The sequence below is a fragment of the Hemitrygon akajei genome, chromosome 29 (genome assembly GCF_048418815.1).
Source record: "Hemitrygon akajei chromosome 29, sHemAka1.3, whole genome shotgun sequence".
NCBI classification, from domain to species: Eukaryota; Metazoa; Chordata; class Chondrichthyes; order Myliobatiformes; family Dasyatidae; genus Hemitrygon; species Hemitrygon akajei.
In genome coordinates, this window is record NC_133152.1 from 51,286,626 (window position 1) to 51,312,442 (window position 25,817).

The window sequence follows — 25,817 nt, forward strand, 5'->3', positions numbered from 1 at the left end:
AGGCAGATAAAAGCGGTCTTCTCTTTATCGCCCGCACTCATCGGGATCTGGTAATACCCACTTCTTAAATCCAGCACACTGAACCACTTCGCACCGCTCAGGCAGGCCAACGCATCCTCGACTCTTGAGACAGTATATTGATCAGGGACAGTTTGCCGATTCAACGTCCTGTAGTCAACACACATGCACACTCTCCCATTCTTCTTCCGTGCCACCACTATTGGGGACGCATAAGGACTTCGGGACTCAGCTATGATTCCGGCCTCCTTCAACTTGCACAAGTGCTGCCGCACGTCCTCAACATCTGCCGGAGCCAGCCGCCGGGATCTCTCTCGGAACGGGGTGTCCTCCATCACCCGGATGGTGTAGCGAGTGCTTTTGGAGCAGCCAACATCAAACTCGCCCCGAGAAAAAACAGCTTCCATCTTCAGCATCTTCTCCACTAGCCTGTGTTTCCACTCCGGCGACACAGGGGAATCCCCGAAGTTAAAGACTTCAGCGGTCAGCTCCCTTTGATGCTCCGATCCCTCCCCGTTAGGGGTCCTCACTGGTGCGCTAGACATTACCGTCACCGGGAACAGATGTGCCAGCGGCATTCCTCTCTTAAAGGTGATTTCTCTTGCCGTGGTGTTCCTGACACTTATAGCTATACGCCTCGCATGTACCACCCCTGGTCTCTGCACTTCGGGCCTCACCAGCGCCCCCGCCGGAAATCGTGTCTCCCCTTCAAGATCGTCCGGGGCGTCTACTAACAGGGCTTCACCCGTCGGCACTCCTGGGAATCTGGGGGTCCCCATCACTAGTGCTACCTCCCCGGGTCGGATCACCTTGGGCCTTGCCTGCGTACACCACACCGTCCCTCGTTTACACTCCGGGTCCAGCCCTAGGGAGGCAACCCCTTCTTCGAGCACCGCTCGAAACACTGGATGCACCGAGAGGGTCTCCAGAAAGTCTTCCCCACTTTCTCCTCGCTTCCCGCCTGAACGATGGAGGTGGGCCTTTCCTATAAGCCTGCCGGATAGTCCACGCCACCTTGTCCTCCTCCAGAGAGCCACTGAATATCTGACTCATCCTCACGCTAGCCACGTCAGGCGCCTTCACTACCCCCCGGCGCCACAGCCCTGAGAGCATCCCCTCCATCCTAAATATGTACTCGGAGAGCTTTTCCCCTCTCCATTGTTCCAGGCATTGGAACTCTGCTAAAAGCAGCCAGGGTTCCCCTGACAACCCAAACGCTCCCTCCAAAACTTCTATACATTCCTCCACTGAGGCCCCAGGCTTCTCAGTTTTCAACTCCCGGACTGTTTTGGCTGCTAAACCCCTCAAACTTCCCACCAATCGCTGCCTCTTCTCCACCTCCGAGCCTGGCCACTCCTCTAACATCAAGGACGTATGCTCGATCCAGGTCTCATAGTCCACCTCCCCGTCCGGAGTAGGCTTGGCTCCGGTCTAAAGTATGTGTCCGACATGAAGAGGGAGTTACAGAGGGCATACGAGTTGGCCGAGGCGGCGGCCACCAAACAAAATCAGAGGAATAAGATGCGGTATGATCGAAAGGTGAAGTTTGTCCAATTATTGCCGGGCGACCGGGTCCTTTTACTGAATTTGGGACTCCCTGGTAAGCACAAGTTGGCAGATCGATGGGCAGCCAGCCTCTATGTAATAGAGAGCCAGATGCCAAACCTGCCAGTTTACCGGGTAAAACCTGAGGATGGGAAAGGGCCTATCAAGGTACTCCATCGGAATCACCTGCTGCCCCTGGGTCAAGCGGTGTGGGTGGACAAGGAGCCAGAGTGGGAAATGCCTGAGCATAGCGAGTGTAATGATCGGTGATGACTAAGACATTCGTGGTGTTGCTGGTGTCAGGCTCAATTGACAGAAAATCCATACATACCAGGTCCAGAGGTACCCACTCTCAGGGGCGACCAGTGCAGTGGGTTGGGAGCGGGAGTCGTCCTGGGAGAGGAGGGGCGGCAGGCAGCATGTGCTTTAACTGTGGGAAAGAGGGGCATTTCAGGCGGGACTGTGGGCGGCCGAGGGTGTGCTATAGCTGTGGAGAGGAGGGACACTTTAGGTGGGATTGTGAGAGACAAGGAGTTCCGCGGAGGACAAGCCCCCCCTGTGACTAAGAAGGGGGAGGTGTCGGGAAACTTAGGAGAGGCTCAGTGAGGGAATGGACTGGAGCCTCTGGAGGAACACGTTCCCAGAGATCAGCCAGGGGACCACCGGGTGCCCACGCCTCTATCCCGGATGAGCCCCCACAAATGTAACACTTACCCAAAAGGCTGGTATATGTCTAGGGGAAAAGGAGATCCAGCCACTCACCAACCCACCTCCCGTACATGCAGGTGCTGTGAGAATCGAGTTTATGCCTCGCGCCCACCAACAATATCAAACCCACAACAAATACCGTTATGAAATACACTTTAAAGAGTTTACTAAAATTAAAAGAGTATTAGGCAATACAATATATATATACAAGGAAAAAAACAAAAGGCGCCAACTTATCAAAGTTCAGTCAGTTTAGTGCACTCATTGGAGCTCAACCAGCGAACCATTCGACCCCTCGTCGCTTGCCTCCGACTTCCACATCTTCCACCTCGGACTCCCCGGTGGTCTTCCGAGCGCACGTCCACCTCCCTCGGCGTCTTCCTCCTGACTCCCTTCACACCACAAGCCCGCGCAACCCCTCCCCCAAGTTCCCAGCCTCACAAAACACAATAACATTCCCCATTGATTAACAAATGAATACAATTACCATATCAGCCATTCTAAAGCGAAACAATGGCGAGAGAAACACTTATCAGACAAAGAAGCATTCCTACTCATAACAAACCAAAGAAGCCATTTTGAGTAACATACACAGGACATTGTACATTTGCAAAAGAGATCGGAGGGAGAGACTCTGCCATCAGCCGCCGGAGCGACACATTTTCCGCATTATTTCCAAGAAGACTGCTGTACATTTTTTTGAATTAGTTTCATGTTTTAAAGTAACAGATCATAACTTTTACACCATCTTCTGTGGCGACGTGTCATCAATCGCTTTGTTTTTCACTGAAACTTGGTACATGTGAAAATAAACCAATTTTTGTTTCCGGAATTTACATTTGCAGGGTTGTTGGAAAAAGTGACGTAAAATCCACCACACAACATTGAGGAGATCAAAGAAATATAATTCCCCTCGAACTGACTGGTTAGCAAAACGATACAAAAAAATACTGTCACAATTTCTTACACCTCCGATTAGCGAAGGAAGACAAATGTGGGTTTTTTTCATGCAGGTTTCATGCTAATCAGCCAGAACCACGGGGGAGTAAATGACTGGGTGACAGGCTCAGCCTCAGCGTTATGTTCTGTTTCCTGCAGGTTTTATACTATTCCGGAACCACGGGGGAGTAAATGACTCGGTGATAGGCTCAGCCTCCTGTAGGTTTTGTGCTATTATGGAACCAGGGGGAGTAAATGACTCAGTGATAGGCTCAGCCTCAGCCTCAGCGTTATCCCCGCCCACAGCAACAGAAAGTAAAGTCGGGCTCTTCATGGTTTCTAGTTTGTGCAGCGTTCACGTCGCTCTTCCACTGGACCCGAATCCAGTGTTTGCCGCGGGGTGAAGCGCCTTTCCAGTAAGTACAGACATCGCTTAACTGTCTGGGACAAGTCCCTTCGTTCAGTCGGTTTGGAGCTGGTTTCTGATCAGGGTCGGTCTGAGGAGACACAGAGAGACGGGACGAGGGGAGGGGTTCCTGATCCGCCCAGCTCGCGTTTGTTTATTTCTCCCTTTTCGACTGGGCGGTGGGAATGTTCGCGGTGCGGGCCGTGTTTATGCGATATTGCGAGCGCCGTGAGGCTTCCACTTGGCGCCAAGAACCGATCTGCCGAGCGGTGGCTGGTTCACTGACAGACGAGGCCGTTTTCCAACTGGCACCGTTGGGGGAGAAGGGGTGGGGAACTGAACAGAGCGCCCTCTGGTGGCGGGATTACTCACCGTTCGGCGAGTGTCCCCCTAACGGTGGGAAGGTGTCGCAGTTGTCCTATGGCAGCGGGATTACTCTCTGCCCGGCGAGTGTCCCCCTAGCGGTGGGAAGGTGTCGCGGTTGTCCTATGGCAGCGGGATTACTCACCGCCCGGCGTGTGGCCCCCTAGCGGTCGGGAGGAGTCGTCACGATTGCCGACCATTGCTCGAAGTTTTTTGTGTTCATTCTGACCTGAAACACCAGACAGTGATTTCTTCTGGAGACTCAGTATGTACAAACGGATCCAAAAATATTCCGTCAGTGAAGTTACACTTAGTTCTGAGCTTGTTCAGAGTTTCTCCTTGGGGTTTTCAGCTGCTGGTGTCATTCTGATGTGGTGCTTCGATTCCATTTTCCTGTCTGGACTCCATTCCCTCAGCCCAGTTTTAATGATCTTATAAACTCTTAGTACGTCGGAAATAGAAACTGGAGTTCAGCTTTTGCACATCCACTACCATTCAATAAGATCTTGACCAATTTTGTTTTTAACCTCTACACCATTTTCCTATGTTCCAAATATCTATCAATCTCAATTGACATCTGAGCTTCTACAAGCCTTTTGAGTAGGAAATTACAAAATGTGGTATAAAGATACTGGTTGAAGAAATCTCTTTTGTCTGTCACTCAGGACTAAACCCCTTGTTTCGAGGCTGTAGCCATAGATTCTATACAGTTACGTCGGTTTAAAAATTACCCTGTCATCCACCCGTTTAAGATCTACCAAGGACATCCACCCTCTGAAGAAAACCAAGAAAGAAGAATAAATTAGCAATTTTCTTCTCATCCCTTATTTAAACAAACAATGTTTTATACTGTATATATGATCAGTAGTTCAAATCGAGGCTCCAGTTTGTCAGCAGAAATCTTATTGTTTATGACAATAAGTATTTCAGCTTGGCACAGGAACAGGCTCTTTGACCCACAATGTCATTTTGCTTCAGACAAGGCATGAATATTAGAATTTTTCAAGTCATTGTCCTTGGCCCAACTGTCTTCTGCTGCCTAAAAGCATTTTTCTTCATCATGCATGGTGATTTTTTTTATTGACAAACAAATTAATCTTCAACTTCTAAAAATTGGAGTAGTTGGGTGCATGAACTAACAAAATTACTGGGTACCCTGTAAGAATTGACTTTCCTCCTAAAGTTGGTGAGTGATGGAATATGTGTTCATCACTGGGTCGGTGCATTCTAGCAAGGAAAAGTTTTGTAAATCAAAGACAAGACAGTCTCATGGCAATGATTGGCTTTCCACCCTCCACACAAACCAAATATTCTCTCAGCAGAATGCACTTCACCTCCTGTATGTAGCATCCACAAAATACTTTGTGAACGTTATCACCACAGAAGAAAATGTAAGAAAAAGGAGCATTCTGATCCTCGAGCCCACAGATCATTGTACTAAAGAACCATTTTCCTAACCAAATTCCCTATTCCTTGATCCCTCTATTGTCCAGCAAACTGCCTTTGTCGATCAATAACTGGGCCTCCACAGTCTGTAAAGCAGAGAATCTCAAGAATTCAACACCCTCTGCATGAAGAAAATATGCTTCGCTGAAATCCTAAATGATCTACCCATTATTTTGGGATTATAACTCCTAATTCTAGACTCCTTAGCAAGGGATATCAGGCTGCCACATCTACCCTGTTGAGCCCTTAAAGAGATTTGTACATTTCAGTGAGGTCATGTTGTACTGTTCTGCGTTCTAAAGGTCCATCTCTTTATGGCACACCCAGGATCTCATATGGTGATGACTTGTTTTTGTTGATTATGAGAACATACACTTAGTTGCCACTTCATTACAGGAGTGGAACCAGGTGTGATCTGCAACTGAAGCTCACTCAGTTCAGGGTTTGACCATTCAGAGATGGTCTTCTGCACATCACTGTTGTCTTCTTCCTGCATGTTAAGCTGCTGGCGTTTAGAGCAGTAGAGAAGATCGTCCATCTGTAGTGGTGTTCAGGGCTTCCTTCATCATGTCAGTAGCTTCCCCTTGGTTTTCACTACCGTCAGTCATACAAGTCCTGGGTGGAGACTCAGGAATACCGTCGCACTCAGATGTAGAAGGATTCTTCATTGCTGTTTCTGTAACAGTTTTGTTTTACCAGTCAGGGTTGTTAGCCCTGAGCTGAACTGCCTACCCTGGAGGACCAGTAGACCACTGTTAGTCTGGCTTTTACCCTTTGACCTGTTTGGCATGGGCAACCCATAAAGCCCTGACTCCAGCCTGCATATCTCTCTGGGTCATTGAGGCACACAAACCTCCAAACCCTACGAGAAGATTGTGCTGCTCTTGGAGGACGTCACTATCATAACGTGTAATTATTTCAGTTGTTGACACCTTCCTGTCGGTTTGGGCCAATCTGGCCATTCTCATCTGACCTCTCATTAACATGGCATTTTCACCCACAGAACTACCACTCTAGGGATTTCTCTGCCTCCTTCCTGATGGCAGTGGTGAGAAGAGGGCATGGTTGCTTCATGTGCTAACTAGTTTATGTTTCCCTCTCTTGAAAAGAACTTGAGTGACGCCATATCCACTTCCCCAGTAATCATAGTCAGAGTCACATAACAGTCACTGACAGCAGCTTGTTTGATATAAAATTTATCAAACCATTTTAGCTTGCTGGTGTGGTCACTGTGTCATGCCATTTATCAATCCCTTCTCAATTGTATAAATTTTTATTTTGTCTCCCAGAGCAGGTTGAAGAGTTTATTACCTGATGTGTAAGTTTCACAGACTTGTGGGGAAAAACTGTTCGATCACCCATCCTTGTCCTACACTTTGGTACGTTTGTACTATTTTAGTTAAAGTTATAATGTATTTTCTTTCATTTATTGCAGTGGAAGGATTCTGCATTTGAAGAACTGGATATAATTTCCTACATATTTATTTTTTATAAAGTATTATTACTTTACGGGTAGCGAAAGGATCGTGAAGTCGATATTTAATCGCCATAAACAGCCAATCTGTGGGTAAGTTTAATTATAGTACACCAATAAGCATCGGCTGTTTTTGTTGGGAATTTGGGGTATCTGCAAATAAAGGAGGAACTGTACACATTTTCAAAGTCAAAATAAATATTATCAGAGTACATCTATGTCACCACATGAAGCCTGAGATTAATTCTTCTGTGGGCATTCTTTGCAAATCTATAAAACATTAGCTATAACACGATCAATGAAAGATCAAGTAGAGTGCAAAGGACAACAAACTGCAAACGTTAGATATAAATAAATAACAATAAATAACAAGAACATGAAATAACCAGATAAAGAGTACTAAAAGTGATATCATTGGATGTGGGAACATCTCAATGGATGGGCAAGTAAGTGTAGTTACCCCCTTTTGTTCAAGAGCCTGTAGTTTGAGGGGTAGTGACTGTTCTTGAACCTGGTGGTGCGAGTACCTTCTACCTAATGGCAGCAGTGAGAAGAGAGCATGGCCTGGGTAGTGAGGATCTCTGATGATGGATGCTGCTTTCCTACAACAGCATTTTCATGTAGATGTGCTCAGTGGTTGTGAGGGCTTCACCTCTGATGAAACCTTTCAAAGATTTTTTTTTTAAAGTTATTAGACTTGTATAAAGAATAAGAATCACAATTCAACCAAAGAGAAGATTCACTGCTTGCATAAAGACATTGCTCCTTTTTATACCCTTCAAGATCTCTTCAAAAATATATCATAACAATTCCCCCAGTACCTTTCTGGACAAACGTGTATTTCACCGTTATCTACTCTCAAGGCTGTAGACTGGTACACACACTCAGTTCTGGACTGGTCCATTTGTACTTTCTCAAAAAATTCTCACACCCAAACACACAATTTTGTCTTACAAACTTCCATTTTGTGTTACACATTTTAGCATATAGTACGGAGAAATCAAATTTAATTCTTTTCTTAGAACAACTAAATTATCTTTGCACTCTATTATGTGACTTCACTTATAGGTGTCTGGGCCATTCTGGACAATTTTAGATGGAATTCTTGTATATTGACATATCGACAAAATTACAGCTAATGCTTTTTTTTAATGCATGTTTAAAAACGGAGGTGGTGTTACTTTACTCACCCATTAACTTCTGCCAGAGCACTGCTGTAATATTTTTTGTTTATCAGAGAAAATATTACAGCGGTGCTCTGGCAGGATAGATTAGAGGGATCGTCTAGGGAGACTGTTTGGGTGGAATTGAGGAATGGGAAAGGTGTAGTAACACTTATAGGGGTGTATTATAGACCACCTAATGGGGAGCGAGATTTGGAGGAGCAAATTTGCAAGGAGATAGCAGATATTTGTAGTAAGCATGGGGTTGTGATTGTGGGAGATTTTAATTTTCCACACATAGATTGGAAAGCCCATACTGTAAAAGGGATGGATGGGTTGGAGTTTGTAAAATGTGTGCAGGATAGTTTTTTGCAGCAATACATAGAGGTACCGACTAGAGAAAGGGCAGTGTTGGATCTTCTGTTAGGGGATGAAATAGGTCAAGTGATGGAGATATGTGTTAGGGAGCACTTCGGGTCCAGTGATCACAATGCCATTAGTTTCAATATAATTATGGAGAAGGATAGGACTGGACCCAGGGTTGAGATTTTTGATTGGAGAAAGGCTAACTTTGAGGAGCTGTGAAAGGATTTAGAAGGAGTGGATTGGGACAATTTGTTTTATGGGAAGAATGTAATAGAAAAATGGAGGTCATTTAAAGGTGAAATTTTGAGGGTACAGAATCTTTATGTTCCTGTTAGGTTGAAAGGAAAGGTTAAAAGTTTGAGAGAGCCATGGTTTTCAAGGGATGTTGGAAACTTAGTTAGGAAAAAGAGAGATATCTACAATAAATATAGGCAGCATGGAGTAAATGAGGTGCTCGAGGAATATAAAGAATGTAAGAAGAATCTTAAGAAAGAAATGATAAAAACTAAAAGAAGATACGAGGTTGCTTTGGCAAGTAAGGTGAAAATATATCTGAAGGGTTTCTACAGTTGTATTAATAGCAAAAGGATAGTGAGGGATAAAATTGGTCCCTTAGAGAATCAGAGTGGACAGCTATGTGTGGAGCCAAAAGAGATGGGGGAGATTTTGAACAATTTCTTTTCTTCGGTATTCACTAAGGAGAAGGATATTGAATTGTGTAAGGTAAGGGAAACAAGTAGGGAAGTTATGGAAACTATGACGATTAAAGAGGAGGAAGTACTGGAGCTTTTAAGGAATATAAAAGTGGATAAATCTCTGGATCCTGACAGGATATTCCCTAGGACCTTTAGGGAAGTTAGTGTAGAAATAGCAAGGCTCTGACAGAAATATTTTAAATATCATTAGAAATGGGGATGGTGCCAGAGGATTGGCATGTTGCTCATGTGGTTCCATTGTTTAAAAAGGGTTCTAAGAGTAAAGCTAGCAATTAGCCTGTCAGTTTGACGTCAGTAGTGGGTAAATTAATGGAAATTATTCTTAGAGATGTTATATATAATTATCTGGATAGACAGGGTCTGATTAGGAACAGTCAACATGGATTTGTGTGTGGAAGTTCATGTTTGACAAATCTTACTGAATTCTTTAAAGAGGTTACGAGGAAAGTTGACGGGGGTAAAGCAGTGGATGTTGTCTGTATGGACTTCAGTAAGGCCTTTGACAAGGTTCCACATGGAAGGTTAGTTAGGTTCAATCGTTAGGTATTAATCTTGAAGTAATAAAATGGATTCAACAGTGACTGGATGGGAGATGCTAGAGAGTAGTGGTGGATAACTGTTTGTCAGGTTGGAGGCCGGTGACTAGTGGTGTGCCTCAGGGATCTGTACTGGGCCCAATGTTGTTTGTCATATACATTATTGATCTGGATGATGGGGTGGTAAATTGGATTAGTAAGTATGTGGATGATACTAAGGTGGGTGGCGTTGTGGATAATGAAGTGCGTTTTCAAAGCTTGCAGAGAGATTTAAGCCAGTTAGAAGAGTGGGCAGATGGAGTTTAATGCTGATAAATGTGAGGTGCTACATTTTGGTAGGACTAATCAAAATAGGAGATATATGGTAAATGGTAGGGCATTGAAGAATGCAGTAGAACAGAGTGATCTAAGAATAATGGTGCATAGTTCCCTGAAGGTGGAATCTCATGTGGATAGGGTGGTGAAGAAAGCTTTTGGTATGTTGGCCTTTATAAATCAGAGCATTGAGTGTAGGAGTTGGGATGTAATGTTAAAATTGTACAAGGCATTGGTGAGGCCGAATTTGGAGTATTGTGTACAGTTCTGGTCACCGAATTATAGGAAAGATGTCAACAAAATAGAGAGAGTACAGAGAAGATTTACTAGAATGTTACCTGGGTTTCAGCACCTAATTTACAGGGAAAGGTTGAACAAGTTAGGTCTTTATTCCTTGGAGCGTAGAAGGTTGAGGGGGCACTTGATAGAGGTATTTAAAATTATGAGGGGGATAGATAGAGTTGACATGAATAGGCTTTCTCCATTGAGAGTAGGGGAGATTCAAACAAGAGGACATGAGTTGCAAGTTAGGGGGCAAAAGTTTAAGGGTAACAGGAGGGGGATTTTCCTTACTCAGAGAGTGGTAGCTGTGTGGAATGAGCTTCCAGTAGAAGTGGTAGAGGCAGGTTTGGTATTGTCATTTAAAGTAAAATTGGATAGGTATATGGACAGGAAAGGAATGGAGGATTATGGGCTGAATGCGGGTCAGTGGGACTAGGTGAAAGTAAGTGTTCGGCACGGACTAGAAGGGCCGAGATGGCCTGTTTCCGTGCTGTAATTGTTATATGGTGGGGTCTTTGTGAGTAGAAGACAGCAAATTTATGTTTTATTGTTTAACTCACCTCATAACCTATTATTTATTAGACCTGGAACCAAAAGTGGCAAAGTCTCCTTCCATTTCACATTTGGTTAAATGGACTTCCAATAATTACATACAGGAATGAAAAAACAAAGGACATGCTGGAAATCCAAAGCACCAGACACAAAATGCAGGAGGAGCTCAGTAGATCAGGCAGCATCTACGGATAAGAATAAACAGTTGATGTTTTGGGCCGAGACCCTTGTGCAGGTCTGAGAGGGAAGATGGAGGGGGGGAGATGCCTGAATTAAAAGGTGGAGGGAGGGAAATGAAGCAAGCTGGAAGGTGATGGGTGAAGCCAGGTGGTTGGGGAAAGGTCAAGGGCTGGAGAAGAAAGAAACTGATAGGAGAGGAGAGTGAATGGCAGAAGAAAGAAGTGGGGGGATGAGAGGTATTTCAGAAGGCTTGCTTGACTGAGAACCATTTAGTAAATCCCCAGAGTTGTCTAATTGTGTTTTGCAGATACTAAAGGATGCATCCAGTTCCAATGAAGACTGAGAACTGGAAACCACTGCCTGTCATCCTAGATGTCTCACTGTTAACAGCGTTGCTCATCACTGTATGGACAGTCATTTGTAGTGATCTTGCACTGATTTTCACAGGTCTGCAGTTTATGCCATTTCAACATCATTTTCTAGACTTGCACATTGATATTTATATTTATAATTCAGAAATAACCCATTTGGATAAAGACATCATCTAGAGCAGGGGGTCCTTGCCCTTTTTCTGTAATGGCCCCCTACCATTAACCAAAGGGGTCCATGGACCTCAAGTTGGGAACCACTGGTCTAGAGATACCTATTGTATCTGGAGAATAGATAAAAATAGGCAAATGAGTTTTAAACAAAGCCTGTATTTTAATTACACTGAAGGTAATTAAGCAAATTAGTGAAATAAGATGCATGATGGAATGAGGCTCCCGTATTGTGGACACGGCACAGGATGAATTTCTAATCCTCTAGATTTCTGCATCTGGAGAAATATTGGAAAACTTTACACATCCTAGTGGCAAAGCATGTAGTTGAATGTGTGGAGAAGTTTATAAACCTTGATGGTAGAATAGTGTTGTGAATGTGGTATGAAAAAATTAGAATTGTTTCTGGAGCTAAAGTTAAATTAGACAGTTTAGCTTTGTTAAGAGTTGCTAGACTGGATATTGTGTGGATCTCAATGTTGAAACATGTCATTACTTAATAGCAAAAGGTACTGTAACTTGGATTAACTGCTGGTGCAAGGTGTACCCAAGAATCAAGATTGAATTCAGCTTTGGCAAGAAACAGAAGATACACATAAAGTCAAGTCTGCTTGTTAAATATCAGAACAACACAATTCACTGGACTGACAAGCACTTCCAATTTTTTGTGTTTTTCTGTCACCTTTCTGCAGGAAACCACTGGGGTCACGTCAGTAGCAGGAGGTGGCACGGATTGGAATCCATCGATAAATCAATAGTGCTCAGTAAAAGAAATGGGTAAGCAGTGAAGTGGATCTAGAACTATTGTTACTCTAATTGGGTGATAGTATTAGTCTGAAATGGCCTGTCTCTTATTTTCATCCTGAGACCCCTTGTTGTTCTAAACCAGAGCAAGCATCCTCCTTGTATCTATTCTGTTGAGCCTCCCAAGCATTTTGTCCTTTGCAATGAGGTCAGCCCTCATTTCTCTGAGCTGTAGAGAATAGATGCCCTCCTAACTCTAGCAAGTACAGTTATCCCTGTTTGATTCACTGAAATGCCACAGATTATTTAGGACAGCTGTCCATAATTAACAAAGCCTTTCTTGCTGTAACAAAATGGAGACTAATCACCATGAATAATACATTTTTTGTTCCATATGAGTATTAACATAGGAGGAGAATTAGGCCTTTTGGCCCATTGTTTCTGCTCTGCCACTTTATCAGGGCTGATCTATTATCTCTACTGGCTTCTCCCCACCTTTGACTCTCTTACTAATCATGAACCTATCAACCTCAGCTTTAAATCTACACAATGACTTGGCCTCCATTGCCACCTGTGGCAAAGTATTCCACAGATTCACCACCCTCTGGCTAAAGAAATTCCTTCTCACCATTGTTCTGAGGGGACATTCTTCTATTATGAGGCTGTGCCCTCTGACCATAGACCTCCTCATTATAGGAAACATCTTCTCCACATTCAGTCTATTTCAGCCTTTCAATATTCGATAGATTACAATGAGATCCCCCTTTATTCTTCTAAACTCCAGCCCAGAGCAATTAAATGCTCCTCGCATATTCTCCATTTCGTTCCTGGGATCATTCTCGTAAACCTCCTCTGGACCCACTCCGTTTTTTAGGAAAGGGGCCCAAAATGCTCACAGTACTCCCAAGTGCAGTGTGACCATTCTTGCCTTTTTGTCTCTTGTCAATATCATTAATGCCAGGATGCTCCACTTGTTCATAACAATGTATTGTGCGTATTCTTGGTTTCAAATCACCCCAGCAGCTCTAAGGATTATATTTCTTCACAGGAAAAATGACAAGCTACAGTATAAGCGGTAATACTGGTAACACAACACTGGGTGCAGTACAAAAGTGAAGAACGTGTTGGTTGTCCGATGATGACCAAGACCTGTGCGGGAGGAATCTTGTTGCTCTGGATCAGTTCCACTCTCTCACCCTTACAAACCTTGGTCCAATGGTATGAAAAATTGTCATGACTGGAGACTTCCTTGGCTGCAGTGGATAGCCATGACACTTTGTATCTTTTCATGCCCCTCGCTCTCCATGAAGCATTGCAGCATTGCCTTCTTGACCGTTAGATCTTGTAGTTGATCTCATCTGCCCAGTCTGCTGGGGCATGCAAATCCCTGTCTCACTGTCTCCCGGCTACCCTCACCTGGTTCATCTCTCCTGTCGAAGCGGTGTGGCCACTGTTGATTGCAAACAGTTTCTTGGCCAGAGGTGAGAGCTGGGTGACAGGTGGGGACCAAAGGTGGATGAGGTGCCCCTGAGTGGGCACGACAAGCCTGCCACCAGAGGTGCTACCCCTCCCTGGACACCCCATACACCGTACAGAGAATTAACTTCGAGACATTGGAGCATACAGTGAAGTGTGTTGATAGCAGCAAATCAAATCAGCGAGGATCGTATTGGGGTGTCTGCAAGTGCCACCACGTTTCCAGCACCAACATCGTATGTCTACAACTCACCAACCCTAACTGTACCTCCGTGGAATATGGGAGGAAACCAAAGCACTCAAAGGAAACCCAAGCAATCACAGGGCATGCGTGCAACTCCTTACAGGCAGAAATGGGAATTATATCCCAATCTTACAGTTGGTGTTGTGCAAACCACTACTCGACCATGCTTGTATGTGTGTGTATGTATATATTGTATCTCCAGCAGTGTTCAGGGCTTCCTTCATCACGTTAGTAGCTTCCTCTTGAATCTTTGAGAAATATTGTCACATTGGTAAACAAAGATGAGGCAGATCAGAATGACAAGGAAATATTATCAAAATCTCAAAGCCAAAGAGTTTACAATAAGAACTGAGTGGCCAGACATCAATAGGTTTCAATAGGTCCATTCAGGCTACGTCCACACTACACCAGATAAATCCGTAACCGAAGCTTTTTCTCTTTGTTTTTACCCTCCATCCACACTAAAGCTGCGTTTTCGTCCCCCGAAACCGGAGATTTTCAGAAACACTCTCCAGAGTGTGTTATTTTGAAAACACCGCTTGGCCGGAGCAGTGTGGACGGGGTAACCAGAGAAATCTAAAAACACTGTCATGACGTGCCGGAACAGATGGTGACAGCAGCATCTTGAACGCAACCTAACAATTTCAGAACAGACAGCAACGAGACTGAAGCCAGAAGAATTAGAAATGTACTCACCAAATACTTTGACCCATAACTTACTGAGTAAACACGTATACTCACTTTGCCTTGTTTTCTGTTCTTGCTCATATGAAAGTGGTTTACCTATTTATGCAAGTACTTCTCTGACAATAGATGTGTAACAGCCTAATGTAACATTATATGGAAATACAAGATAATACTGATGCAGACATGTTTTATACATTTAACAAGGGGCTTTATTAATGCAATAGTCGTCCGTTTTCAGTGTTCGTCGTCAGCCAGGCCATACTGTCTGGGAACTCCCTGTTAGTTGCCTCCATACGCTCTAGTATTTGTTTTCTTTCACTTTTAAGTCCTCCTGCGCGAGAGCCAACAGCTGTCCGTCATTTAAGTTTTTCTAGTCTGTAACTGAACAAACGAGCACCAAGCCTTTCACGGCGAGATGCGTCACCAAACACGTCACTTCTTTCGGTAGATGTGTCCTGCACATGTGCAATAGGAGGAGATTCACCGAAATATCAGTTTTAATGTGGACAGAGATATTTTTTAAAACACATAGCGTGGACACCTATAGTTTTTACATGAAACTGGCATTTTCAAAATTATCCGGTCTAGTGTGGGCGTGGCCTTAATATCAGAAAAATGTTTACAATATAAATCCTGAAATCTCCAACAGTGAGAAAGTGATAGCCATCTTCAAAGACGAGCGTTCTAATTTGGAGCAGGGTCTACATTGGCCACACAATACCAAATGCAACTTCATTGCAAGGATATTATTGGATAAAGTAGAAAAGAGCCATCTAGTGTTCTGACAACATCATCATTAAGCTTCATTCATTAGCCACCCCGGAATAATCACAGGAAGAACCGTCCCCATTAGTATGGCCAACTCCAGAAACCTCAGTGTTACTATCACCATAACTAAAACACCAGTAACAATTCTGTCTCCCATCTGCCCTGCTGTTACCTTTGCATGTAATGTGCCACTACTACTTGTGTACTTATATTAATTAGGAGCAGGAGTTAGATCCTTCAGCTCCTTAAAGTTATGCCATCATCAGTTAGGTGATCATAAGCAGATTCAATTTATTACTTCAAAGCTCCTTACTCACAATAATCATTCACCCTTTAGCTTATCAAAAGCCTGCCTTAAAGGAGAAGCTGTTTCCATTGGTATTTCAGGTATCAAAAGACTCTCAACCCTCCTAAAGAAAGCAATTTGCCTCCTCTTGTCTTGAGTAAATGTTCTGAGGCACTTAGTGATCACTTGATGAGGGACACCTGTACACCTGTTCATTAATGCAAATATTTAATCAGCCAATCAAGTGGCAGCGACTCACTGCATAAAAGTATGCAGACATGGTTAAGAGGTTCATTTGTTGTTTAGACCAAGCATCAGAATGGGGAAATACTGTGATCTAAGTGACTTACACTGTGGAATGATTGTTATGCCAGAAAGGGTGGTTTGAGTACCTCAAAAACTGCAAATCTCCTGGGATTTTCATGCACATCAGTCTTTATAGAGAATGGTGTGAGAAACAACATCCAGTGGTGTGGGTGAAAATGCCTTGTTAATGAGAGGCCAGAGGAGAATAGCCAGACTGGGTCAGGCTGACAGGAAGGTGACAGTAACACAAGTGACCACACTTTACAGTAGTGATGTGCAGAGGAGCATCTCTGAACGGACAACAGGTTGAACTTTGAAGTGGATGGGCTACAGCCACAGAAGTATCTAATAAAGTGGCCACTGAGTGTATTTTTAATAATTACAATTTAAAATTTGGTATTCAAAGATGTTTAATGTACTTTTAAGAGCTCAGGGATTTATATTGACTATAATTCTTGTCCTCTGAAATGTAACTTGTGTTTTTGTGTCTGGTTGGAAAAGTCTGCTTGCTTTATGCATTTTCTTCTATAAATAAAAATAAAAACCTGTGTATCCTTTCTTGGGTAAGGAGAGCAAAAGTCTAGTCTCATCAAGGCCCTGTAGAATTATAATAAGATATATTTGCTTGATTGATGCATTATCAAGTTTTTTTTTGTCTCCCCTTAGATGCAACTGAACGATTTCTTTTTTCTCTTTTAAATTACCAGTCTGGTGAGCTGATGAATTTAAATTCCATGAAGAAGAGTCTGGAATTATTAAGAATCCCATTGTTAGCAATGCTAATGTTACCATGAAGTTGTGACGTGGGAAAAACAATAATTCTTCTCTTTTCATGATGCTTATGTTCATAGGAAATGGAGTGGGAGGCAAGGATCTTAACATTTCAGCAGGCAAAGGAACAAGTTGGAAAAAAGGAGAAATTGTAGTTTCAGAAAGCATACTGAATAAATAAAAGGGTATAAGTTCTAGGGATAAGGGGAAAAGAACAAGGTAGTGAAATTGACATATTTTTCTTTTGAAAGAAAAATTGTTGAACATTCTTGAGAGCTGAGCTGAGCATCTCAGTGATAATGATCTTTGACTCTGTTTTTCATTTTCCACAGGGATGAACAGATGGTCCAAATTCCAGCTGGGGTGGAAAAGCTCCATGTGATAGCCCCAACTCTACAGGATTTGCTTTTAACAATTTCTATTGTTGCCTATATTGCATACCAAGGAAACAGTAAAAATTACCGCTCATTTTCAGGTATGGGATTCCTTTCATATATTTCAGAAGGCCATTTGCTCGATTGGTATAATGATTTCAGTATGTGTTTGGTAAAATAAATCTATTTGTTAATGATGCTCCATGTCCATTTTGCTTCCACTTTGCTGGTATTCAGGTAGATTAAGTCCAAGTACTGTGTTTCAGCTTATAAGCTTTGTCCAATTTATTCAGATCCCAGAATTTGGGTTTGAGTCCAGTTCTAAGAACTTTTCCTCTCAATCATAGCAACGTCGAAATTAATTCGCAATGAGAATCAATACTGGCCACAATGGAACTGCATTATGGTCGGCACAGTGACATTACAAGCACTGTAAATGTCTCACATCTCCAGGGTCCCTTGTTCCATTCTGACCACAAGGAAATGCTGTCTGTGGGAACTTTGCTTGTTCTCTCTGTGATCTCCTTTCCCTCTCATTGCTCCTGTTTCCTCCCACAACCATCATGAATATTACTCCTGGTGTAGAAGGTTGATGGGAGAAGCAGGGTGATGAAGAGAGGTTTAATTTTGATGTATGAGTATAAGTTGTAGGGAAATCTAAAAAGTCTGTGTTGCAAAGGGTCTTGTGGGTCCTTCTGCAGGATTCTCCCAAGGGATAATTAGCAGGTTGAGCTTGTGCTGAGGAAGGCAAATGCAATGTTGGCATTCATTTCAGGACTAGAATATAAAAGCAAGGATGTAACATTGTGCTTTGTAAAGCACTAGTGAGGCCTCACTTGGAGAATTGTGAGCAGTTTTGGGGCCCTTTATCGAAGAAAGGATGTGCTGACACTGGAGAGGGTTCAAAGGAGGTTCACAAAAATGATTCCGAATTGAAAGGCTTGTCATATGAAGAGTGTTTAGTGGCTCTGGGCCTGTACTCACTGGAATTCAGAAGAATGAGAGGTGACCTCATTGAAACCTATCGAACGTTGAAAGACCTTGATAGAGGGATGTGGAGAGGATGTTTTCTATGGTGGGGGAGTGTAAGACCAGAAGATATAGCCTCAGAAGAGAGGGGTGTCCTTTTAGAACGGAGATGAGGAAGATTTTATTTCTGGCTGAATGTGTGGTGGTGAATCTGGAATTTGTTGCCACAGACAGCTGTGGAGGTCGCGTCATTAGGTATATTTAAGGTAGAGGTTGATAGATTCTTGATTAGTCAGGGCATGAAGGAGTATGGTGAGAATGCAAGAGATTGGGGCCGAGAGGGAAAATGGATCAGCCATGATGAAATAATAGAGCAGACTCAATGGGCCAAATGGCCTAATTCTGCTCCTATATCTTATGGTCTTATGGAAGTGTGAAGTGCTTGAGGGAGTGATGTGGTTCAGAATGCTCTGAGCATTGGCAGAGATTCAATGGAGTGAGGTGACTACCTTCTGTAGAATGCTGGATTTCCATCTTTATTCATCCATTCTGATGGGACATACCAGGCAAATTCAGTATTTACTGCCCATCTAATTGTCCTTGAGGGAATGATAAGTAGGTTGTCAGAGCTCTTCAACCATCAGATGGTAATAAAGTCTGTTTTATTGTGACTGATGAAATTTGCTTGCTGCCACTAGATTATTGAATGAGGCAAAATGGAAGCAATCTTTTTCATTTGAAGTCCAAGTAAACTGTTTTCACAGTTGCATTTCATGCCTTTCCCTCAGATCTCAAGTAAAGTTTTAACTTTTCTCCAAGAATCACAAGCTACTCACAGGTCAGGAATAGAAAAGTTTTCTAGGATCACAAAGCAAATCCAATCATTATAATTATCTGAAATTATACAAAACTTGGGTACAGTTTGCTTTTAGTGGAACAGTGGACAGTGAAATGTTTCACTTTTGGACATGACCACCACAGTGACCTTTTTGGGTCCTGAGCTGATCAAGGTATTGTGTCAAGACAAGGCCAGCATGAAGGCCTCGTCTCAGAAAGTTGTCAAAAACCTGCCTGTTATTTTTACCACCTGAATGAGCTTAACTACCTGTTTTGGAGGATTGACAAATAGTCTCTGTCAGCTACTTCCTAATGGCCTAATCAATAAACGGGTATGACCGTAAGACATGAGCAGAATTCCATTATGTTGATTTATTATCCCTCTCAACCCCATTCTCCTGCCTTCTCTCCATAACCTCTGACAGCTTTACTGATTAAGAACCCGTCAATCTCTGCTTTAAATATACCCAATGACATAGCTGCCTATGTCAATGAATTCCACAGATTCATCACCCTCAGGCTAAGGCAGAGATTCCCAACCTTTTCTGTGGACTAATACCATTATCTGAGGGGCTATGGACTTTTTTTTTTATTAAGTGTGATTAATATTATTAATTTTATTAAGGTTGGGAACCCCTGGGCTAAAGAAATCCTTCCTCATCTCTGTTTTAAATGGACATCCTATTCTGAGGCTGTGCCCTCTAGTCTTAATTACTCCACTCAAGGAAACATCCTGTACATGTCCACTCTTTCTATAGGTTTCAATGAGATTTTCACCCCCCACCCCCCATTCTTTTAAATTCCAGCAATTTCAGGCGCAGAGCCACAAAATACCCCTTATGTGTAAACCCTGTCTTTCCCAGGATCATTGTGAACCTCCTCTGGACAAAGCAAATCCCAACCAATTTCTCCCTGATTAGGTAATGTAAATATCATTCTCTCCTTAGCACTGACCTTACTCAAGTGGTCACAATATGCTTTCAAGTGACTTTCTGTTACTTGGACCATGCAACAGTGGCCATATACTTGTCAGAGGAAGTGCAGTGGGGATTCACTGGACTGATTCCTGGGACAGGGAGAGTTTGCCATGAGAAGAGGTTGAGTAAACAAGATGCTGTCATTGAATTATACCAAATTCTTAAGAGGTTTTGACAGAGTCTTTGTGGGTGCAGGTACACTGCTTCAGCAGGAATCTCGAAGCAAGTGTGCCTCTATCTCATAATAAGGAATGGGCCATTTGAGATTGAAAGGAGGCAAAGTTCTTCACTCAAGGCATGGTGAACCTTTGGCATTCTCTACTCTGGAGGACTGTGGGAGCTCAGCCACAGAGTTATTCAAAAGAGAAAGCAGCAGATTTCTGGATTTTCCAGGAATCATGGGATGTGTTCTGGATGATGTCATCTCTGTCGATGGGCCAGAGAACCTACTCCTAGTCTCATGCTTATATTTTTTACCCAGATATTTAGGTAATGTTTTTGTGTAATGAATACCTTGATCTTTATGACCATATTTCTAAATAATCTTTAATTCAAAACCTAACTTCTGGCATTTAAATTAGCATAATAATTAAATAGTTTTGTCATGAAGCTGCTTTTATCATTTGATTCATTTTTTTGGTGGGGTTATCTAAATTTCCATTAGATACTGCTTTACTGTTACTAGAAAGAATACCACAAGTTAAAAGGAGAAATAAAGTTTAAAGTCCATTAAAGTTTAATGCACAACTTGTTTATGCCCCCTAAGTTTAAGTGTCCATAAAATAGAACTTGAAAGTTTGCATATCCTTAAATTTACAAACAGTTAATTAAGAATGGCATTTTGAATGTGGAGAAAATTGTTTATTGAAATTACCTTGGCCAGAGTCTGACTGTGGCAAAGCAGGATCAGTGTTCTACTCAATTCTCTAACTTTAGTTCTCCATTGGGAGAAATAAAATAAAGTTTATTCACGAGCGTTAAGAACAGTCAGAAACACAATGCTAGAGCAGATAAGTAGATACCAACACAGACAATTGTACATTTCAGTGTTGTGTAAATAAATATCCACAGAACAAGAATCTGAGAAAAACCTAAGAAGTACTTACTCAGGTAATAAGGAGTGAATTGTGACAGTTGATGCTGTTGATAAACATCTGTATTGGTTCAGGACCAAGAACATGGAGCATTACAGATGTTGTTGCATGAATGAAGTCATCAGAGAAATGTACTGGTAGATACAAAGCAGCTTCGTTACTCGGCAAGACAAAGCACAGCAGGCATTGTACAGAGACGCTTTCAGTGGAAAGATCTGCTGGCCTAATGTGGGGCTCAATATTTTATGTGCTAAGCATCTAAGGACAGCTCCATATTATAATGTATGGATAATGCTTTCTTTGAAGCTCACATAAACTTCACACCTACTAATTCCCAAAATCGTTCTAACAATATGTATTCAGATAAATGTGACCCCGAACCGTCTCTGTTTATCAGACTTCAAACCGAAGTACAGCTGCAAAAGTTTGGTCATGTACTCAGCAGGTGGAGATAAAGCAGTTCTCACCTTTGCTTTGGAAATAATCAGTTGAGATCCTTGAGAGAACCAGCTTCTGTTATTGCAGACCTTACCGGACCCTTGAAGGCTGAGCTCTATGACCAGATCAAGAAAGGTCATGACACAGTGGGCTAAAGTTATGACGGTGATGCAAGAAATTCAGAATCCCACTGATAAACTGGAGAATCCGAGTATAGTTCTTCACTTCAGTAAACTGCATCCGATATAGAGAGCCACCAAAGAGCCTAAGTTGAGGGCTGCAAGTCAGCTGGCAAGAAAAATGTACAGGAATGTCTGTTTGAATAGCAGACTTGAGCCAATATGCTCAGGCACCATTCCGTTCTTTACTACACTGGCAAGCCATACTGACTAACTGATTCCTTTTACCAGTCAAGATGATGGGACAACCAGTGATGGCAGTATGATCAGTTGTGATCAAATGATAACATTTAAATTCTGTTGCATTTAAATGCATAGAAAAATGGACAGAATTCATGCACCATTTTTGCTGCTGATTGGCAGGTGAGAATTCAATAATGCTGACTCAATTTTAAATCCTGTTGGAAACAACGTTATTGTTATATGTTACCATTAATTTCAAGAGGCCTAGAATATAAAAGCAAGGTTGTAAAGCTGAGGCCTTATAAGGCATTGGTCAGACGGCATTTGGAATATTGTGAGCAGTTTGGGATGTGCTGACGTTGGAGAGAATCCAGAGGAGGTTCATGAGAATAATTGTGGGAATGAGAGGGTTAACATGACCGTTGATGTCTCTAGGCCTGTACTCGCTGAGAGTTTAGAAGAATGGTAGAGCAGACTCCATGGGCCGAATGGTCTAATTCTGCTCCTAGGTCTTAAGGTCTTATTTAAGTAAAAAGAATAAAATTCTGGAATTATTGAACATCTGAGGAAAGGGAAACAAACCAATGTTCTCATCGGAACAATTTATGCAGAAAAATAAAAATGTGTAGTAAAAATTGAAGTTTTATTTAATATAAATAAATTGGAGCATCTTGTGTCTGTAGAATCTAACGTGTGCACACACACTGATAACAGGGAAATTCCCCATTAACCACAACTAATTACCTATGATATTATAAATAGAATTGTAGTTGTAAATTTACTGTTGCCCCTGCATGTTTCAGTCACATTGATATAATCTGCAGTGTGAATTTAAGTTTACCCATATCATAAGAAAACTGAGTACGTAGGTAGTTACAGGGGAAATTCACATGAGTGTTCTGTTCCCTACTGGTGTCCCAAGCAGATAAGAACACCCAGCAGAAGACTTTCTGATCTTGGGTACACATCTTGGATGTGGAATTACAACAGTTAGATCAGGAATATCTAAATGGGTGGGAAACTTGAGCAAAAATAATAACTCAACAAGTTGAGTAACAACTGTAGATGCAAAGGAAACTCGGGTTGCCACTGGGATCTCAACATGACCATTTTAGAGAGTGTGCAGGTGGACTACTAAACAGTCAGCTGGTCTACACTTGGTTTTGCCAGTGTGGAGGAGCCATGTTACAAGTTTTGAATGCAACAGACCAGGATGGAAGAATTGCACGTGTATCCCTACTGCACTTGGATGACAGGAGAAGTGTTGCACCTCCTATTGTTGCAGGGGATGGGACAGGGTGGGCTTTAGAAGGGAAAGATGGATTGGGGCATCACAGGGAGAATGGTTCCTGCGGAGAACAGAACGTTGGGGAAAGGTGATGATGTTTTTGGTTGTGGGATCCTGTGGAGCTGGTTGAAGTGCCAAATTTAATTTGCTGAATGTGGTGGGAAGCTCTTGTTTTGTCTGCAGAAAGCTTGGAAGATGGGTGGGGGAAGAGAATGGGAATGTGAGATCAGACATATAGGAAATGCATGCATGGGCTCCATCATCCACAGCAGGGTGAAGCTGTGCTTCCTAAGGGAGGGGGACTCTTCCGAAGACTTGCAGTGGAGACCCTCGGCTTGAGAGCAGATGTTGTGGAGACAGAGAAATTGAGGGAAGGATATAGTGTCCTTATAGGAGACAGGATGAGAAGGGGGTTTATTCAAAGGGAAGGAAACTTGCTGCTTGTATTTCCATGGTGGTGCACTTTATTTGAAGACATCAGAAATCAAAATGAAATTCAGTGGATTGGGGCTGGGAAGAGTTGGAAAGTAGCAAAGATAAACCCTGAGAGACTAATATTGTAGGCCTTCTGAGATTGTTCTTATTAGGATTTTAAATGTTTGATCTTTTTAAGTAATTGTAGAAATATATTTACATTTTTTTCAGCTATAAAATATGAAGAGTTCATAAAGGTAAGATTACATTATATTGCTTCATTTTATTATGAGAGAAAATGACATTTCAGGTAATCAAAGTTCAAAGTGTTTATTATCAAAGTACACATGTCATCATATACAACCGTGAGATTTGTTTTCTTGCGGGCATCCACAGCAAATCCAGGAAGCAAAAGAGAATCCCTGAAAGATCGCACACAGCAGGACTGTCAATTAACCAGTGTGCAAGAGACAACAAACTGCAAAATAATAATTAGTAAGCGATAAATACTGAGAACATGAGATGAAGAGTACTTGCTTGTCAAAATACTGCGGTCCTTGCCATTTACTTACTCTGTTGGTGTTTATGCCTTTCTTGTTAGTGAAAGGGTCAAGTTTGGCAAATATACAACTAACTGGTCATGAGAAGCATCTTTTGAGTTGATGATGGTCAGGATGTTCAGTGTAATGTTTTATGCACAGGTTAGACCAACGCTGTTCTCTTCACGGGTGAGATTCAGATTTATTTATCACATGTACATCGAAATATACAGTGAAATGCGTCATTTGCATTAACAACCAGCATTCTGGCACCAACATATTATACCCACTATGCTGGGCAGAACAACACAGAACACGACAAGCAGCAAATCCACCAAACAACAAATAAGTCCCTTTCCTCTCCTACCGACACATGACAGACCTCCGACTTCAGGACAGGCCTCTTGGCCTCCTGGCTTAGAATTACAATTATTGCCATCTTTCACTGCAAATAATCCTGACAGCAATACTCCAGTGTCATCTCTATCTTCTGGCCTAGTACTTTGCAATTTTAAAATAATTATAGTTCTCTGGTAGATTTTGGCCCCAACCAATGTGCACATCAGTTAGACAAGATATATGGTTGCACTACAGTAAAAGGATTAACTTGGCAGTGTTGGTGCAGAAGCTACCTGCCTAGAAATTCCATGGTGCTGTGCTTGTATTATTTAAGTGGTATGAGATCGAATTTTGTCATAAATTGAATCGTAAGAGGACCGCAACATAGCCAGAAGGAGGATGACATACTGTATCTTGAGCTGGTGTTGGGCATCTTTGGAGAAATGTAGGAGGTTGCAAACTGGGAAGTTAATGTGGGAGTATTGCAAAGTGCAGGATCACCCTCGCAGACTGAATGGAGGTTTCTCAAGCTCAGATGATTCATGCTGAGAACAGGTTTTGAAGTCCACAAAACTGGAAACACTGCAGGTGAACGACCTCACCTGGAAAATTGATATTCTTCTGGGATAAAGGGAAGGAAAGAGGTAAAAGGATGGTGGATAAGCAAAAGGATAATGGTGTACGCCCTTTCGGTTGCATGGGATAGTATTGTCAGAAGTTGACTGGTGAGTGGAGATGGGAGAATCTTCCAGGGAGTCATGGAGTTCGTTCCAATTAAGTCAAACCGCTCAGTTTTGTTTTTGGTAATGCATTCAGTTTTTAATACTTTGTAAGTGGTAAATGTGTGCAGCCTTGTAATAGTTAGCAAAGAGTGAAGCTTTGGAGACGACTGTTCTCCAGAAGTTGACAATCTGGTGCAAGTCAACCCCATCTTCTTAGCTTAATAGGGGCTGGAACATCTTGTCTTTTATGCAACTTAGCAACCCCTGGCAAGCAAGCAACCAAGACATTTGACAAAATTGTAACAATTTTACAAAATCACTTGAGCCATAAACCCCTGGTAACAGCTGAGAAATTTAGATAGTTCAGAAGGAACCGGTCAAAGTAAGCAAGCATTTCTGAACACATTGCAGAACTACGCCAACTTTTATCAGTACAGTGATTTCAGAGATGGGATTTCTGATGCATTAAGGGACAGGCTTGTATGTGGCATGCATAGTCAAAACACCCAAAAGAGGCTACGGTCAGAAAAAGACCTAACCTTAGAACGGGCACTGACCATTGCAGTATCGATAGAGACTGCAGCAAAGGATGCAGCAGAACTACAGGAAAAGAGGTTTGAATGTGAAATGCACA

At 42.4% G+C, this 25,817-nt stretch overlaps 1 protein-coding gene across 3 annotated transcripts in view; it reads left to right on the forward strand.

Moving 5' to 3' along the window:
• Positions 1-25,817, forward strand: part of LOC140718517 (tumor necrosis factor receptor superfamily member 5-like) — an 82,510-nt gene that overhangs the window by 7,299 nt on the left and 49,394 nt on the right. Inside the window, exons 1-6 of one of the 3 annotated variants that reach the window (XM_073032468.1) lie at positions 3,494-3,626; positions 6,861-6,992; positions 11,317-11,456; positions 12,241-12,325; positions 17,163-17,305; positions 23,815-23,840. In XM_073032468.1, coding sequence (XP_072888569.1) covers positions 11,327-11,456; positions 12,241-12,325; positions 17,163-17,305; positions 23,815-23,840 — 384 coding nt within the window. In that variant the 5' untranslated portion in view covers positions 3,494-3,626; positions 6,861-6,992; positions 11,317-11,326. Of the gene's footprint in view, positions 1-3,493; positions 3,627-6,860; positions 6,993-11,316; positions 11,457-12,240; positions 12,326-17,162; positions 17,306-23,814; positions 23,841-25,817 lie in introns of those variants that run through there. The other 2 variants (XM_073032470.1, XM_073032469.1) reach the window with 2 other exon arrangements.